The following is a 17,771-nucleotide window of genomic DNA, read 5'->3' as shown; positions in this document are numbered from 1 at the left end:
ATGGAGGTGCCTGTACCCTCTAGGTTAGCGTGCTGTATGGAGGTGCCTGTACCCTCTAGGTTAGCGTGCTGTATGGAGGTGCCTGTACCCTCTAGGTTAGCGTGCTGTATGGAGGTGCCTGTACCCTCTAGGTTAGCGTGCTGTATGGAGGTGCCTGTACCCTCTAGGTTAGCGTGCTGTATGGAGGTGCCTGTACCCTCTAGGTTAGCGTGCTGTATGGAGGTGCCTGTACCCTCTAGGTTAGCGTGCTGTATGGAGGTGCCTGTACCCTCTAGGTTAGCGTGCTGTATGGAGGTGCCTGTACCCTCTCTAGGTTAGCGTGCTGTATGTAGGTGCCTGTACCCTCTAGGTTGCTGTAGCGTGCTCTATGGAGGTGCCTGTACCCTCTAGGTTAGCGTGCTGTATGGAGGTGCATGTACCCTCTAGGTTAGCGTGCAGTATGGAGGTGCCTGTACCCTCTAGGTTAGCGTGCTCTATGGAGGTGCCTGTACCCTCTAGGTTAGCGTGCTGTATGGAGGTGCCTGTACCCTCTAGGTTAGCGTGCTGTATGGAGGTGCCTGTACCCTCTAGGTTAGCGTGCTGTATGGAGGTGCCTGTACCCTCTAGGTTAGCGTGCTGTATGGAGGTGCCTGTACCCTCTAGGTTAGCGTGCTGTATGGAGGTGCCTGTACCCTCTAGGTTAGCGTGCTGTATGGAGGTGCCTGTACCCTCTAGGTTAGCGTGCAGTATGGAGGTGCCTGTACCCTCTAGGTTAGCGTGCTGTATGGAGGTGCCTGTACCCTCTAGGTTAGCATGCAGTATGGAGGTGCCTGTACCCTCTAGGTTACCCTCTAGGTTAGCGTGCTGTATGGAGGTGCCTGTACCCTCTAGGTTAGCGTGCTGTATGGAGGTGCCTGTACCCTCTAGGTTAGCGTGCTGTATGGAGGTGCCTGTACCCTCTAGGTTAGCATGCTGTATGGAGGTGCCTGTACCCTCTAGGTTAGCGTGCTGTATGGAGGTGCCTGTACCCTCTAGGTTAGCATGCTGTATGGAGGTGCCTGTACCCTCTAGGTTAGCGTGCTGTATGATATTGTCAAATGCTTAATTGTGTACTGTTGATGTGCATTGGGTAAGTACCTTATTTATTTGCTTAGTTCATATTTAACAACTCTGTGGGGGCTGAACCCACACGATCATTGGGCACAACATGTTGCGACTCGAGGGGCAGTATTTTCATTTTTGGATAAAAAACGTTCCCGTTTTAAAACGGGATATCTTGTCACGACAAGATGCACGACTATGCATATAATTGACAGCTTTGGATAGAAAACACTCTGACGTTTCCACAACGGCAAAGATATTGTCCGCTGCGTTATGCTAATTCGTTTGAGGCGATGATTACGCTCCCGGATCCGGGTTTGAGAGTCGCAAGAAGTTTTAACGATCAAATAAATAGGAAAACAGTGGCCAGAATACATTGTGTGTGTGTGTGTGTGTGTGTTTTGCTTGTTTGTTTAGAGTGAAGGCGTATGGTTATTCTCTGTAGGTGTGTGTGTGTGTGTGTGTGTGTGTGTGTGTGTGTGTGTGTGTGTGTTTTGCTTGTTTGTTTAGAGTGAAGGCGTATGGTTATTCTCTGTAGGTGTGTGTGTGTGTGTGTGTGTGTGTGTGTTTTTTTTGCTTGTTTGTTTAGAGTGAAGGTGTATGGTTATTCTCTGTAGGTGTGTGTGTGTGTGTTTTGTTTGTTTAGACTGATTAGTAGCTTAGTCCTGACAGGTGAATCATTAACACCTCGGTGTGAAGGATGTTTGTATGCACGCGTGCGGCCGTGTGTGTGTGTGGGCGTTTGAACATTGGTGTGTGTGTGTGTGTGTGTGTGTGTGTGTGTGTGTGTGTGTGTGTGTGTGTGTGAGAGAGAGAGAATGTCCAGTGTGCATCATGTGTACACGGTATGTATTGTAATGATGCAGTACCGCAACGGTCCCAATGATTTATCATTGCTCTCCCAGGAAACATTGCAACTTTATTATTATCATGTTTTTTTTCCAGAGAGAATTACCCTGCAACTGGGGGCATACACAGTACCAGTCAAAGGTTTGGACACACCTACTCATTCAAGTGTTTTTCTTTATTTTTTACTATTTTCTACATTGTAGAATAACATTGAAGATATCAAAACCATGAAATAACACATATGGAATCATGTAGTAACCAAAAAAGTGTTAAACAAATCAAAATATATTTTATATTTGAGATTATTCAAAGTAGCCACCCTTTGCCTTGATGACAGCTATGCACACTCTTGGCATTCTCTCAACCAGCTTCACGTGTAATGCTTTTCCAACAGTCTTCCAACAGCACCACACATGCAGAGATCATCCGTTCAACTACTCTGGGACTCATCAGACCAAAGGACCGATTTCCACCGGTCTAATAATGTCCATTGCTCGTGTTTCATGGCCCAAGCAAGTCTCTTCTTATTATTGGTATCCTTTAGTAGTGGTTTCTTTGCAGCAATTCGACCATGAAGGCCTGATTCACGCAGTCTCCTCTGAACAGTTGATGTTGAGATGTCTGTTATTTGAACTCTGTGAAGCATTTACTTGGGCTGCAATGTCTGATGCTGGTAACTCTAATGACCTTATCTTCTGCAGCAGAGGTAACTCTGGGTCTTCCTTTCCTGTGATGGTCCTCATGAGAGCCAGTTTCATCAAAGCGCTTGATGGTTTTTGAGACTGCACTTGAAGAAACGTTCAAAGTTCTTGACATTTTCCGGATTGACTGACCTTCGTGTCTTAAAGTAATGATGGACTGTCATTTCTCTTTGCTTATTTGAGCTGTTCTTTTCATAATATGGACTTGGTCTTTTACCAAATAGGGCTATCTTCTGTATACCACCCCTACCTTGTCACAACACAACTGATTGGCTCAAACCCATTAAGAAGGAAAGAAATTCCACAAATTAACTTTTAACAAGGCACACCTGTTAATTGAAATGCATTCCAGGTGACTACCTCATGAAGCTGGTTGAGAGAATGCCAAGAGTGTGCAAAGCTGTCATCAAGACAACGGGTGGCTACTTTGAAGAATCTCAATTCCATATGTGTTATTTCATAGTTTTGATGTCTTCACTATTATTCTACAATGTAGAAAATAGTACAAATAAAGAAAAATCCTTGAATGAGTAGGTGTGTCCAAACTTTTGAATGGTACTGTATGCTTAGGATATTTGATAGAGTGCCTTTCAAAGCACAAAAATACAGTGGTATTGCAATGCATTTGCAGTAAATGCAAGACATTCATAATGACACATAGTTTATGGTGTTTAGTAATAAAAGATATTAAGAGAAACCAAGAGTATGAAGATATATAAATAAATACAACCTGATTGATAATGTGATGTGCATGCCCAGGGGTCAGAGTTCCACATGGATCAACCCTGAAGTGTTCTGAAGTGCTCCAATTCCTCTTGTCCAATGCTTCTTCACTGTTGTCATCTAGTTCTGTGAAATTGTTTTCCACACATCATTTTTTGACCTGTCCTAGGATCAGCTTGAAAATGAGCAAAAAGACACAAAGAGAGGGAGAGAGAGTAAGAGAGAGAAAATGGGATAGTATTATTTTTAGCCTCTGATTGTTTCTCTTGTGTTTTTGTGCTATGTTACCCTACCTCGAAAGGTAAGCTGGATCGAATCCCTGAGCTGACAAGGTAAAAATCTGTCGTTCTGCCCCTGAGCAAGGCAGTTAACCCACTGTTCCCCGGGCGCCAAAGACGTGGATGACGATTAAGGCGGCTCTCCGCACCTCTCTGATTCAGAGTGTCACGTTCTGACCATAGTTCTGTTATTTTATTCTTTGTTGTAGTATGGTCAGGGCGTGAGTTGGGGTGGGCAGTCTGTTTGTTTTTCTATGTTGGGTTTTGTGTTTAGCCTAGTATGGTTCTCAATCAGAGGCAGGTGTCGTTAGTTGTCTCTGATTGAGAATCATACTTAGGTAGCCTGGGTTTCACTTTTGGTTTGTGGGTGTTTGTTTTCCGTGTGAGTGTTTGGTCCACACAATACTGTTTCGGTTTTCGTTCGTTCACTTTATTGTTTTGTATTTCAGTGTTCAGTTCGTTTCATTAAAGATTACATCATGAACACTTACTACGCTGCGCTTTGGTCCGATTCTTACTCCTCCTCAGACGAAGAGGAGGAAATCCGTTACACAGAGGGGTTGGGTTAAATGTGGAAGACACATTTTAGTTGAATGCATTCAGTTGTACAACTGACTAGGGATCCCCCTTTCCATTGGCCTTTATTCCACACCCCTTCGGCGTGAGAAGAAAATGTATAATTACGTTGATGTGGATAAACAATGGTGATGGCAGTAGGCTGGTTGTAGTGAAACGTGTTGTCTCATCAGTGCCTGAAACGGTGTGCCCCCTAATTACTGTTCCCTCTCTGTCACCGCCTCTACTCTCTCTGTTTGCACATGCTCATTACGCATTATTGGCATATAACACAAGGTTGATACAGGTTTTAATCAAAGCTTTAAAATCAAAAATCAAATCAAATGTATTTATAAAGCCCTTCGTACATCAGCTGATATCTCAAAGTGCTGTACAGAAACCCAGCCTAAAACCCCAAACAGCAAGCAATGCAGGTGTAGAAGCACGGTGGCTAGGAAAAACTCCCTAGAAAGGCCAAAACCTAGGAAGAAACCTATATAGGAACCAGGCTATGTGGGGTGGCCAGTCCTCTTCTGGCTGTGCCGGGTGGAGATTATAACAGAACATGGCCAAGATGTTCAAATGTTCATAAATGACCAGCATGGTCGTATAATAATAAGGCAGAACAGTTGAAACTGGAGCAGCAGCACGGTCAGATGGACTGGGGACAGCAAGGAGTCATCATGTCAGGTAGTCCTGGGGCATGGTCCTAGGGCTCAGGTCCTCCGAGAGAGAGAAAGAAGGAGAGAATTAGAGAACGCACACTTAGATTCACACAGGACACCGAATAGGACAGGAGAAGTACTCCAGATATAACAAACTGACCCTAGCCCCCCGACACATAAACTACTGCAGCATAAATACTGGAGGCTGAGACAGGAGGGGTCAGGAGACACTGTGGCCCCATCTGAGGACACCCCCAGACAGGGCCAAACAGGAAGGATATAACCCCACCCACTTTGCCAAAGCACAGCCCCTACACCACTAGAGGGATATCTTCAACCACCAACTTACCATCCTGAGACAGGGCTGAGTATAGCCCACAAAGATATCCGCCATGGCACAACCCAAGGGGGGGCGCCAACCCAGGCAGGATGACCACATCAGTGAATCAACCTACTCAGGTGACGCACCCCTTCCAGGGACGGCATGAGAGAGCTCCAGTAAGCCAGTGACTCAGCCCCTGTAATAGGGTTAGAGGCAGAGAATCCCAGTGGAAAGAGGGGAACCGGCCAGGCAGAGACAGCAAGGGCGGTTCGTTGCTCCAGAGCATTTCCGTTCACCTTCCCACTCCTGGGCCAGACTACACTCAATCATATGACCCACTGAAGAGATGAGTCTTCAGTAAAGACTTAAAGGTTGAGACCGAGTTTGCGTCTCTGACATGGGTAGGCAGACTGTTCCATAAAAATGGAGCTCTATAGGAGAAAGCCCTGCCTCCAGCTGTTTGCTTAGAAATTCTAGGGACAATTAGGAGGCCTGCGTCTTGTGACCGTAGCGTACGTGTAGGTATGTACGGCAGGACCAAATCAGAGAGATAGGTAGGAGCAAGCCCATGTAATGCTTTGTAGGTTAGCAGTAAAACCTTGAAATCAGCCCTTGCTTTGACAGGAAGCCAGTGTAGAGGCTAGCACTGGAGTAATATGATCAACATTTTTGGTTCTAGTCAGGATTCTAGCAGCCGTATTTAGCACCAACTGAAGTTTATTTAGTGCTTTATCCGGGTAGCCGGAAAGTAGAGCATTGCCGTAGTCTAACCTAGAAGTGATAATTTTTCTGCATCATTTTTGGACAGAAAGTTTCTGATTTTTGCAATGTTACGTAGATGGAAAAAAGCTGTCCTTGAAATGGTCTTGATATGTTCTTCAAAAGAGAGATCAGGGTCCAGAGTAACGCCGAGGTCCTTCACAGTTTTATTTGAGACGACTGTACAACCATTAAGATTAATTGTCAGATTCAACAGAAGATCTCTTTGTTTCTTGGGACATAGAACAAGCATCTCTGTTTTGTCCGAGTTTAAAAGTAGAAAGTTTGCAGCCATCCACTTCCTTATGTCTGAAACACATGCTTCTAGCAAAGGCAATTTTGGGGCTTCACCATGTTTCATTGAAATGTACAGCTGTGTGTCATCCGCATAGCAGTGAAAGTTAACATTATGTTTTCGAATAACATCCCCAAGAGGTAAAATATATAGTGAAAACAATAGTGGTCCTAAAACGGAACCTTGAGGAACACCGAAATTTACAGTTGATTTGTCAGAGGACAAACCATTCACAGAGACAAATTGATATCTTTCCGACAGATAAGATCTAAACCAGGCCAGAACTTGTACGTGTAGACCAATTTGGGTTTCCAATCTCTCCAAAAGAATGTGGTGATCGATGGTATCAAAAGCAGCACTAAGGTCTAGGAGCACGAGGACAGATGCAGAGCCTCGGTCCGATGCCACCTTCACAAGTGCCGTCTCAGTGCTATGATGGGGTCTAAAACCAGACTGAAGCATTTCGTATACATTGTTTGTCTTCAGGAAGGCAGTAAGTTGCTGCGCAACAGCCTTTTCTAAAATTTTTGAGAGGAATGGAAGATTCGATATAGGCCGATAGTTTTTTATATTTTCTGGGTCAAGGTTTGGCTTTTTCAAGAGAGGCTTTATTACTGTCACTTTTAGTGAGTTTGGTACACATCCAGTGGATAGAGAGCCGTTTATTATGTTCAACATAGGAAGGCCAAGCACAGGAAGCAGCTCTTTCAGTAGTTTAGTTGGAATAGGGTCCAGTATGCAGCTTGAAGGTTTAGAGGCCATGATTATTTTCATCATTGTGTCAAGAGATATATTACTAAAACACTTGAGCGTCTCTCTTGATCCTAGGTCCTGGGAGAGATGTGCAGACTCAGGACAACTGAGCTTTGAAGGAATACGCAGATTTAAAGAGGAGTCCGTAATTTGCTTTCTAATAATCATAATCTTTTCCTCAAAGAAGTTCATGAATTTATCACTGCTAAAGTGAAAGTCATCCTCTCTTGGGGAATGCTGCTTTTTAGTTAGCTTTGCGACAGTATCAAAAAGGAATTTCGGATTGTTCTTATTTTCCTCAATTAAGTTAGAAAAATAGGATGATCGAGCAGCAGTAAGGGCTCTTCGGTACTGCACGGTACTGTCTTTCCAAGCTAGTCGGAAGACTTCCAGTTTGGTGTGGCACCATTTCCGTTCCAATTTTCTGGAAGCTTGCTTCAGAGCTCGGGTATTTTCTGTGTACCAGGGAGCTAGTTTCTTATGAGAAATGTTTTTAGTTTTTAGGGGTGCAACTGCATCTAGGGTATTGCGCAAGGTTAAATTGAGTTCCTCAGTTAGGTGGTTAACTGATTTTTGTCCTCTGGCGTCCTTGGGTAGACAGAGGGAATCTGGAAGGACATCAAGGAATCTTTGTGTTGTCTGTGAATTTATAGCACAACTTTTGATGTTCCTTGGTTGGGGTCTGAGCAGATTATTTGTTGCAATTGCAAATGTAATAAAATGGTGGTCCGATAGTCCAGGATTATGAGGAAAAACATTAAGATCCACAACATTTATTCCATGGGACAAAACTAGGTCCAGCGTATGACTGTGACAGTGAGTGGATCCAGAGACATGTTGGACAAAACCCACTGAGTCGATGATGGCGCCGAAAGCCTTTTGGAGTGGGTCTGTGGACTTTTCCATGTGAATATTAAAGTCACCAAAGATTAGAATATTATCTGCTATGACTACAAGGTCCGATAGGAATTCAGGGAACTCAGTGAGGAAGGAACGCTGTATATGGCCCAGGAGGCCTGTAAACAGTAGCTATAAAAAGTGATTGAGTAGGCTGCATAGATTTCATGACTAGAAGCTCAAAAGACGAAAACGTCATTTTTTTTTTTGTAAATTGAAATTTGCTATCGTAAATGTTAGCAACACCTCCGCCTTTGCGGGATGCACGGGGGATATGGTCACTAGTGTAGCCAGGAGGTGAGGCCTCATTTAACACAGTAAATTCATCAGGCTTAAGCCATGTTTCAGTCAGGCCAATCACATCAAGATTATGATCAGTGATTAGTTCATTGACTATAATTGCTTTTGAAGTAAGGGATCTAACATTAAGTAGCCCTATTTTGAGATGTGAGGTATCATGATCTCTTTCAATACTGACAGGAATGGAGGTGGTCTTTATCCTAGTGAGATTGCTAAGGCGAACACCGCCATGTTTAGTTTTGCCCAACCTAGGTCGAGGCACAGACACAGTCTCAATGGTGATAGCTGAGCTGACTACACTGACTGTGCTAGTGGCAGACTCCACTATGCTGGCAGGCTGGCTAACAGCCTGCTGCCTGGCCTGCACCCTATTTCATTGTGGAGCTAGAGGAGTTAGAGCCCTGTCTATGTTGGTAGATAAGATGAGAGCACCCCTCCAGCTAGGATGGAGTCCGTCACTCCTCAGCAGGTCAGGCTTGGTCCTGTTTGTGGGTGAGTCCCAGAAAGAGGGCCAATTATCTACAAATTCTATCTTTTGGGAGGGGCAGAAAACAGTTTTCAACCAGCGATTGAGTTGTGAGACTCTGCTGTAGAGCTCATCACTCCCCCTAACTGGGAGGGGGCCAGAGACAATTACTCGATGCCGACACATCTTTCTAGCTGATTTACACGCAGAAGCTATGTTGCGCTTGGTGATCTCTGACTGTTTCATCCTAACATCGTTGGTGCCGACGTGTATAACAATATCTCTATACTCTCTACACTCGCCAGTTTTAGCTTTAGCCAGCACCATCTTCAGATTAGCCTTAACGTCGGTAGCACTGCCCCCTGGTAAACAGTGTATGATCGCTGGATGATTTGTTTTAAGTCTAATACTGCGGGTAATGGAGTCGCCAATGACTAGAGTTTTCAATTTGTCAGAGCTAATGGTGGGAAGCTTCGGCGTCTCAGACCCGTAACGAGAGGAGTAGAGACCAGAGAAGACTCGGCCTCTGACTCCGACTAGCTGCTTAATGGGGAAAACCGGTTGAAAGTTTCTGTCGGCTGAATGAGCGATACCGGTTGAGCGTTCCTACAGCATTTCCTTCCAGAAACCGTGAGAAAGTTGTCCGGCTGCGGGGACTGTGCCAGGGGATTTATACTACTATCTGTACTTACTGGTGGCACAGACGCTGTTTCATCCTTTCCTACACTGAAATTACCCTTGCCTAACGATTGCGTCTGAAGCTGGGCTTGTAGCACAGCTATCCTCGCCATAAGGCGAGTACAGCGACTGCAATTAGAAGGCATCATGTTAATGTTACTACTTAGCTTCGGCTGTTGGAGGTCCTGACGAATCGTGTCCAGATAAAGCGTCCGAAGTGAAAAAGTTGAGGGAAAAAATATATATATATAAATGGTAATTAAAAAGTAAAAACCGTAAAGTTGTCAGGTAGCAAAATAGGTTGGCAACAAAACACACAGCAACTCGAAAACAAGTCTGCAAGTTGTGACCGGAAATGACGTCACCAAGCTGTACAAAGATGCTGATGCTGGTCATATTGCTGAATAGTCAAATTGAGTAATTGCGAAACAGTTTCAATATAAAAGAGCTTTGTTTGCTGTTCCATTGTGGGTCTTGACATCGCAGTCTTAGTGCTTCCTTCTCTTTCTGTTAACTTTTAATTTATCAAACTTTTTTGGCGTCTGTCTTTTACAAACTTTTTTTCTCCCCCTTTTGTTTCTTCCTCTAACTTTCCAACTTCTTTGGCTTCTCCCTCTTACAAATTGTCTGTGTGAGCTATGTCCAGGTACACAGCGGTGGTGATGCCTGTCCTCTACAACACCACACACAGCTCCAGGAAGCGGGTCTCGGCCATGATCGCGACAGTATGGATCCTGGCCTTCGCTGTCTCCTGCCCCCTTCTGTTCGGATTCAACACATCAGGTGAGACACGTGAGTACAGGTGAGACGCACCCACACCCCCTTGCACATGTCAGACACGCCAGTGTAGATGAGATGGATGCCCAGTTTGAAATGAACCCCTAGCCAGCAAGGCCCTATAACCCTGTACTACTTCCTCATAGATCTGGAAGGATCGGATGGGTATAATATGGTAGCTGCGCCACCAAACCCTTTGGTTGGCTTGGGAGTGTTACCACCACATTGCTTTCGCCCATCCAGTCCTTTTAGACATTTACAGGACATGTTGAGGCCGTTGTGGCTATTGAGACGGATTTGGGAATAGGCAACAGTCAACGGAACAGATGAGACACACCTTCAAAGAATAGGTAATGGAAGCAGAATTCTGTCCGATACTGCTATACAGACACCACAGAACAGGTGAGATATTAGACTTCACAGGCGAAGAACAGGTGAGATATTAAACCCCACTGGTGAACTACACCAGAACAGGGGACTTGCTTATCTCCAGTCAGGGTTTGGTAGTAGTACTAGGTTGGGAAGGAGAGGACCTCCAGTCAGGGTTTGGTAGTAGTACTAGGTTGGGAAGGAGAGGACCTCCAGTCAGGGTTTGGTAGTAGTACTAGGTTGGGAAGGAGAGGACCTCCAGTCAGGGTTTGGTAGTAGTACTAGGTTGGGAAGGAGAGGACCTCCAGTCAGGGTTTGGTAGTAGTACTAGGCTGAGAAGGAGAGGACCTCCAGTCAGGGTTTGGTAGTAGTACTAGGCTGGGAAGGTGAGGACCTCCAGTCAGGGTTTGGTAGTAGTACTAGGCTGGGAAGGAGAGGACCTCCAGTCAGGGTTTGGTAGTAGTACTAGGCTGGGAAGGAGAGGACCTCCAGTCAGGGTTTGTAGTAGGCTGGGAGTACTAGGCTGGGAAGGTGAGGACCTCCAGTCAGGGTTTGGTAGTAGTACTAGGTTGGGAAGGAGAGGACCTCCAGTCAGGGTTTGGTAGTAGTACTAGGCTGGGAAGGTGAGGACCTCCAGTCAGGGTTTGGTAGTAGTACTAGGCTGGGAAGGAGAGGACCTCCAGTCAGGGTTTGGTAGTAGTACTAGGCTGGGAAGGAGAGGACCTCCAGTCAGGGTTTGGTAGTAGTACTAGGTTGGGAAGGAGAGGACCTCCAGTCAGGGTTTGGTAGTAGTACTAGGCTGGGAAGGTGAGGACCTCCAGTCAGGGTTTGGTAGTAGTACTAGGTTGGGAAGGAGAGGAGCTCCAGTCTTAGTCAGTCAGTCTCCCTCCTAGGGTCCTTGTGGGGTGAATCATGCACTATTAATCTAGAGCAAACAGTGTTCAATCACGTCCGAATGAACACAGAGCTAACATGCAATTTGCATACTCCACAACAAGGGGTCAATGCCACTAATAGAAACGGGCCAATTTTCAGAATATGGAATGCTTCTCAACCCATGGATTTAAGTGGAGATTTAACAAAATGTGTCAATGCTACCTGGTTTGAGCAGGTAGCATTTTACCAATGTGTATCAAACATTTTTAAATTAAGTGTTGGAAATAACAGATAACACTTACTACAGTTATCTTGCTAGTTGGCCGTACGAGCGGTGCTGAAAAGAGACGTGTTGTTGATGTGCATTGTTTAGTAATTTGAACATAGTGATTTTCTTCGTCTTCTCTCAGACGACCCGACGGTGTGCTCCATCTCCAACCCTGACTTTGTAATCTACTCGTCGGTGGTGTCCTTCTACCTGCCCTTCATCGTCACCCTGCTGGTGTACATCCGCATCTACATCTTCCTCAGGAAGAGGAGGAAGAGGATTGCCATCCGCCAGGGCAGCAGCGGGAAGGACCAGCCAGGTTCGACCCAGCCCTCCGCGGTGAGAACACAGTCATGTGGTCCCACAGTGACTGTGCAAATGAACATGGAAGTGAGTGCATTCACTCTCATACAACACGCACATACAAACACATATGCACGCATCAGCCTAGCAGTTAAGAGTGTTGGGCCTGTAACCAAAAGGTCGCCGGTTCGAATCCCCAAGCCAACTAGATGAAAAATCTGCCAATGTGCCCTTGAGCAGGGCACTTAACCCTAATTGCTCCTGTAAGTCGTTCTGGATAAGAGCGTCTGGTAAAATGTCAAATGTAAGGATTTCCTTATAGAAGAGATAGCAAGCTCAATGTGACATGAAAAAATAAATAATCAAACCTGCACGCTCACATCAACATTTCACTCATGAATAGCCAATGTCACAAGTGGCATCTGTCATGGTGATGTCAATGTCCACCACCATTCTATAAAACGTGCACAATTGCCATGGAAACGGAGTGAGGCGATTATCCAGATATTAGGTTGGCGTAGTTACAGAAGTGACAATGATAAAACCTCTCCAAGGAGCTGCTGTGAGCTCCGCTCTGCTGTCTGGGTGACCTGGCTCCATGTGATGTAGATAGGGGAATGTATCTGTGATGTGAGAGTTGAACAGGCTCAGTTCAGGTTATATGATCATGTGGGATCTGAGGAGCCATAGGCTTGGGGAGTTTCTTTGATCATTGCAGTCACGATCAGTCAGTTTCAGGGTCATTTCTGTTACACTCGAGGTTTCAGGGTAATTTCCGTTACACCCAAGGTTTCTGGGTCATTTCCGTTACACCCGAGGTTTCAGGGTCATTTCCGTTACACCCGAGGTTTCAGGGTCATTTCCGTTACACTAGAGGTGACTAAGGTCATGTCCATGATGTGACGGGAGCAGGTGGAAAGATTGTAGGACACACTATGTTACAGTCCATTTTTGACCTATACTTAATAACAAAAACATAAACGCAACATGCAACAATTTCAAGATTTTACTGAGGTATAGTTCATATCAGAAAATCAGTCAATGGAAATTAATTAATTAGACCCTAGTATATGGATTTCACATGACTGAGCAAGGGTGCAGCCAATGGTGGGCCTTGGAGGGCATAGGCCCACCCACTTGGGAGCAAGGCCCACCCACTGAGGAGCCAGGCCCAGCCAATCAGAATTAGTTTTCTCCCACAAAAGGGCTTGAGAAAACGCATGTGGTGTTCCTGGGCTGGCATGGTTACACATGGTCTGAGGTTGTGAGGCCGGTTGGACGTACTGCCAAATTCTCTAAAACGACGTTGGAGGCAGTTTATGGTAGAGAAATTAACATTCAATTATCTGGCAACAGCTCTGGTGGACATTCCTGCATTCCCTCAAAACTTGAGACATCTGTGGCATTGTGTTGTGTGACAAACCTGCTAATTTCAAAGTGGCCTTTTATTGTCCCCAGCACAAGGTGCACCTGCAGGCGGGCGGGCCTGCGTGCGTCCATGTCATTATTCTGTGCTCATGAAACATGGGACCAACACTTTATGTTGCGTTTATATTTTTTTCAATGTAAATCACATTGTCAAACAAATGGTAATTACATGATAATTCTAAACAAATGACTATTTTGTTATTTGGGATTCAGTAAAATAGGCCATTCAATTATTTTTATTTCAAAAAGTGCCAATTGTTACCAGATAATTGTCTTAGTTACCAAGCAACACCATCTGGAGGGAAGTCAAATAACTAGGATTGTATTAGTGACATGCATCCTTAATTTGAGTGGCGGATTGTGGAATCATTTCCAGTATTTAAGCCCAGGTTTGGATCATATTCATTATGGGATGGTTGTGTAGTCAGGAGAAATCTGGGATGAGGGAACTAACAGAGTAGAGTGCTGTTTGGGAATGTTAGAACGGGGGTTAGTTCCAGCTAAGTGGAGCAACATTTGATATGGAGACAAGAGCCCCTGTTTATTTTAGCATTAAAGAATGTCGTTTTTTCTCACCTTCTAATTTTATTAGAGTCAAGCAGAGTTTACCTCAAGATCATCAGCAACACAGCAGGCAAAGATATTGAGAATCCGGTTTAAGTTGTTGGAGGGCCCTGTGACACAGGCGGTTTAGTTAACAGCTACTAGATGGATGGGTGGATGGATGGGTGGGTGGGTGGATGGGTGGGGGGATGGGAGGGTGCTGACTGCTGGAAGAAAGTTGTTTACCTTTTGAAGGGTGAGTCAGGTGTGATATTTCCTCTCTGCCACCCCTCTCTCCCTCCTCTCCCCATCTCTCTCTCCCTCTCTCTTGCCTCATGTGTGTTTACCTGTTGAAGGATGAGTCAGTCATCATTTGTATCTCTCTCTCAATCCCTGTCTCTCCATTCATCTCTCTCTCCCAGGAAAAGTGTCTGCAGGAGGAGTCCCCCAAGGAGAACAGAGACCTGTCCCCCATTAGGATCAAAGTGGTAAGAGCTGTGTGTGTGTGTGTGTGTGTGTGTGTGTGTGTGTGTGTGTGTGTGTGTGTGTGTGTGTGTGTGTGTGTGTGTGTGTGTGTGTGTGTGTGTGTGTGTGTGTGTGTGTGTGTGTGTGTGTGTGTGTGTGTGTGTGTGTGTGTGTGTGTGTTTGTGTGTGTGTGTGTGTGTGCCTTTGTAAATTCCTGTGTTTACAGTGTGTTGGAAAGTATGAGGAAGAGTACTGGAGATGAATAGAAACAGATACATAGATAGATAAACCTGAGTTTTTGGATGACTTGAGTGTGTGTGGGTGGGCGTGTGTGTGTGGGTGTGTGTGTCTGCATGTGCCCATGTCATTAGTCTGTGCTAGCCCCCGGGCTGTGAGGGAGCTGAAAGTCTTAATTCTGATACCGGGCTCCTCTCCTCGCCTCACTGCCACTAAACTCGCAGGCTCTGGATGTTTATTTGTCACACCAATCCAAAGGGCTGCGAGACATCAAAGATGGAGCAAATGACAAGCTTTAATTCCCCCCTGTAAACAGGGCTGCGAGGCTCGCCTGTTATACGCAAGTTTAGACTGACAGGCGGAAACATGAGGAACAGGAAGGAAGAAGCAGTGAACCAGGAAGGGGCGGGGTCCCTGACAGGGTGGGGCGGAGATCAGGACAGAGACATGTGGAATCATGAATAAATGTCAGAGAGTCGGGTCAGCTGGTGTCCCAGGTCTGAATCAATCCCTTATTATAGGGGAAATATGAAAGCGAACAGCTGCATCTAAATTTCAGGCAGGGCCGGTTTCCCAAAAGCATCTTAATGTTAAGTTAATCTTAGAACCTATAAAATGAACTTAACCTTAAGATGCTTTTGGAAAACCGGGCCCTGATCAACAGTATGGTTGTCTATGGACCAGATCATGGCAAAGATGGCGCCGGAGAGGATGACTGACGTTTTATCGGCTCTTAACCAACCATGCTATTTTGTTACTTTTTTCACATTGTTTGTAACTTATTTTGTATGTTTCTGCTACCGTCTCTTATGGAAAGAGCTTCTGTACATCAGAACAGCGATTACTCACCAAGAATTAGTCTAAGAATTTTTTTCTTTAATGAGTCGGGAAGGATATACTTCAAAAACCTGAACAGGCCCTCATCGTCGTCATCTGCTGGAGAAAGAAACTGAGATTTCGCTGAAAGAGATCGGGGTGCCATTTGGCAAATCTGACCATAATTCTATCCTCTGGATTCCTGCTTACAAGCAAAAATGAAAGCAGGAAGCATCCGTCACTCTGTCTATAAAAAAGTGATCAGATGAAGCAGATGTTAAACTACAGGACTATTTTGCTAGCACAGACGGGAATATGTTCTGGGATTCCTCTGATGGCATTGAGGAATACACCACCTCAGTCACTGGCTTCATCAATAAGTGCATCAATGACGTCGTTCCCACAGTGACTGTACATACATACCCCAACCAGATGCCATGGATTACAGGCAACATTCGCACTGAGCTAAAGAGTAGAGCTGCCGCTTTCAATGAGCAGGACTCTAACCCGGAAGCTTATAAGAAATCCGGCTATACCCTCCGATAAAAACAATCAAACAGGCAAAGCTTCAACACACGACTAAGATTGAATCGTACTACACCAGCTCCGACACTCGTCCTGATGTGGCAGGGCTTGCAAACTATTACGGACTATAAAGGAAAGCACAGCTGAGAACTGCCCAGTGACACAAGCCTACCAGATGAGCGAAATAACTTCTATGCTCGCTTCGAGGCAAGTAACACTGAAACATGCATGAAAGCATCAGCTGTTCCGGACGACTGCTCTCCGCAACCAGTAAGACCTTTAAACAGGTCAACATTCATTACCAGGACGTGTACTCCGAGCATGTGCTGAACAACTGGAAAGTGTCGTCACAGACATTTTCAACCTCTCTCTGTCTGAGTCTTTAATACTAACATGTTTCAAGCAGACCACCATAGTCCCTGTGCCCAATAACACTAGTGTAACCTGCCTAAATGACTATCGACCCGTAGCACTCACGTCTGTAGCCATGAAGTTCTTTGAAAGGCTGGTCATGGCTCACATCAACACCCTTATCCCAGAAACCCTAGACCCACTCCAATTTGCATACCGCCCCAACAGATCCACAGATGATGCAATCTCTACACTGCCCTTTCCCACCTGGACAAAAGGAACACCAATGTGAGAATGCTATTCATTGACTACAGCTCAGCGTTCACCGCCGTAGTACTCTCAAAGCTCATCACTAAGATAAGCACCCTGGGACTAAACACCTCCCTCTGCAACTGGATCCTGGACTTCCTGGCAGGCCGTCCCCAGGGGGTAATGGTAAGTGAACAACACAACCGCCACACTGATCCTCAACACAGGGGCCCCTCAGGGGTGCGTGCTCAGTCCCCTCCTGTACTCCCTGTTCACTCATGACTGCACGGCCAGGCTCGACTCCAACACCATCATTAAGTTTGCCGATGACACAACAGTGGATCACCGACAACGATGAGACAGCCTATAGGGAGGAGGTCAGAGACCTGACCGTGTGGTGCAAGGACAACAACCTCTCCCTCAATGTGATCAAGACAAAGGAGTTGATTGTTTGACTAAAGGAAAAGGAGGACGAGCACACACCCATTTTCATCGACAGGGCTGTAGTGGAGCAGGGTGAGCGCTTCAAGTTCCTTGGCGTCCACATCACCAACAAACTAACATGGTCCAAGCACACCAAGACAGTCATGAAGAGGGCACGACAAAACCTATTCCCCCTCAGGAGACTGAAAAGATTTGGCATGGGTCCTCAGATCCTCAAAAGGTTTTACAGCTGCACCATCGAAAGCATCCTAAGGGTTGCATCACTGCCTGGTATGGCAACTGCTCGGCCTCCGACTGCAAGGCACTACAGAGGGTAGTGCGTACGCCAAGCTTCCTGCCATCCAGGACCTCTATACCAGGCGGTGTCACCAAGCTTCCTGCCATCCAGGACCTCTATACAAGGTGGTGTCAGAGGAAGGCCCTAAAAATGGTCAAAGACTCCAACTACCCTAGTCATAGACTGTTCTCTCTGCTACCACATGGCAAGCGGTACCGGAGGGCCAAGTCTAGGTCTAAGAGGCTTCTAAACAGCTTCTACCCCCAAGCCATAAGGCTCCTGAACATCTAATCAAATGGCTACCCAGGCTATTTGCATTGCCCCCCCCCAACCCGCCCTTCTATGCTGCATAGTCATTTTAATAACTCTATCTACATGTACATATTACCTCGACACTGTGCCCCAGCACATTGACTCTGTAGCGGTACCCCCTGTATATAGCCCCACTATTGTTATTTGACTGCTGCTCTTTAATTATTTGTTATTCTTAGCTCTTACTTTTTTTTAGGTATTTTCTTAAAA

The 17,771-nt window shown here is 45.6% G+C and overlaps 1 protein-coding gene across 1 annotated transcript in view; it reads left to right on the top strand.

Moving 5' to 3' along the window:
- The window catches only part of LOC112252992 (D(3) dopamine receptor-like), a 49,729-nt gene that overhangs the window by 16,200 nt on the left and 15,758 nt on the right, over positions 1–17,771 (top strand). Inside the window, exons 4-6 of the mRNA XM_042308949.1 lie at positions 9,968–10,104; positions 11,754–12,001; positions 14,308–14,373. Of these exons, the coding sequence (XP_042164883.1) occupies positions 9,968–10,104; positions 11,754–12,001; positions 14,308–14,373 (451 nt within the window). The remainder of the gene's footprint in view (positions 1–9,967; positions 10,105–11,753; positions 12,002–14,307; positions 14,374–17,771) is intronic.

This window comes from Oncorhynchus tshawytscha, linkage group LG29 (assembly GCF_018296145.1).
Source record: "Oncorhynchus tshawytscha isolate Ot180627B linkage group LG29, Otsh_v2.0, whole genome shotgun sequence".
Taxonomy (NCBI): domain Eukaryota; kingdom Metazoa; phylum Chordata; class Actinopteri; order Salmoniformes; family Salmonidae; genus Oncorhynchus; species Oncorhynchus tshawytscha.
The sequence above is the reverse complement of the archived record's forward strand: the minus strand, read 5'-3'. Positions and strand labels throughout refer to the sequence as shown.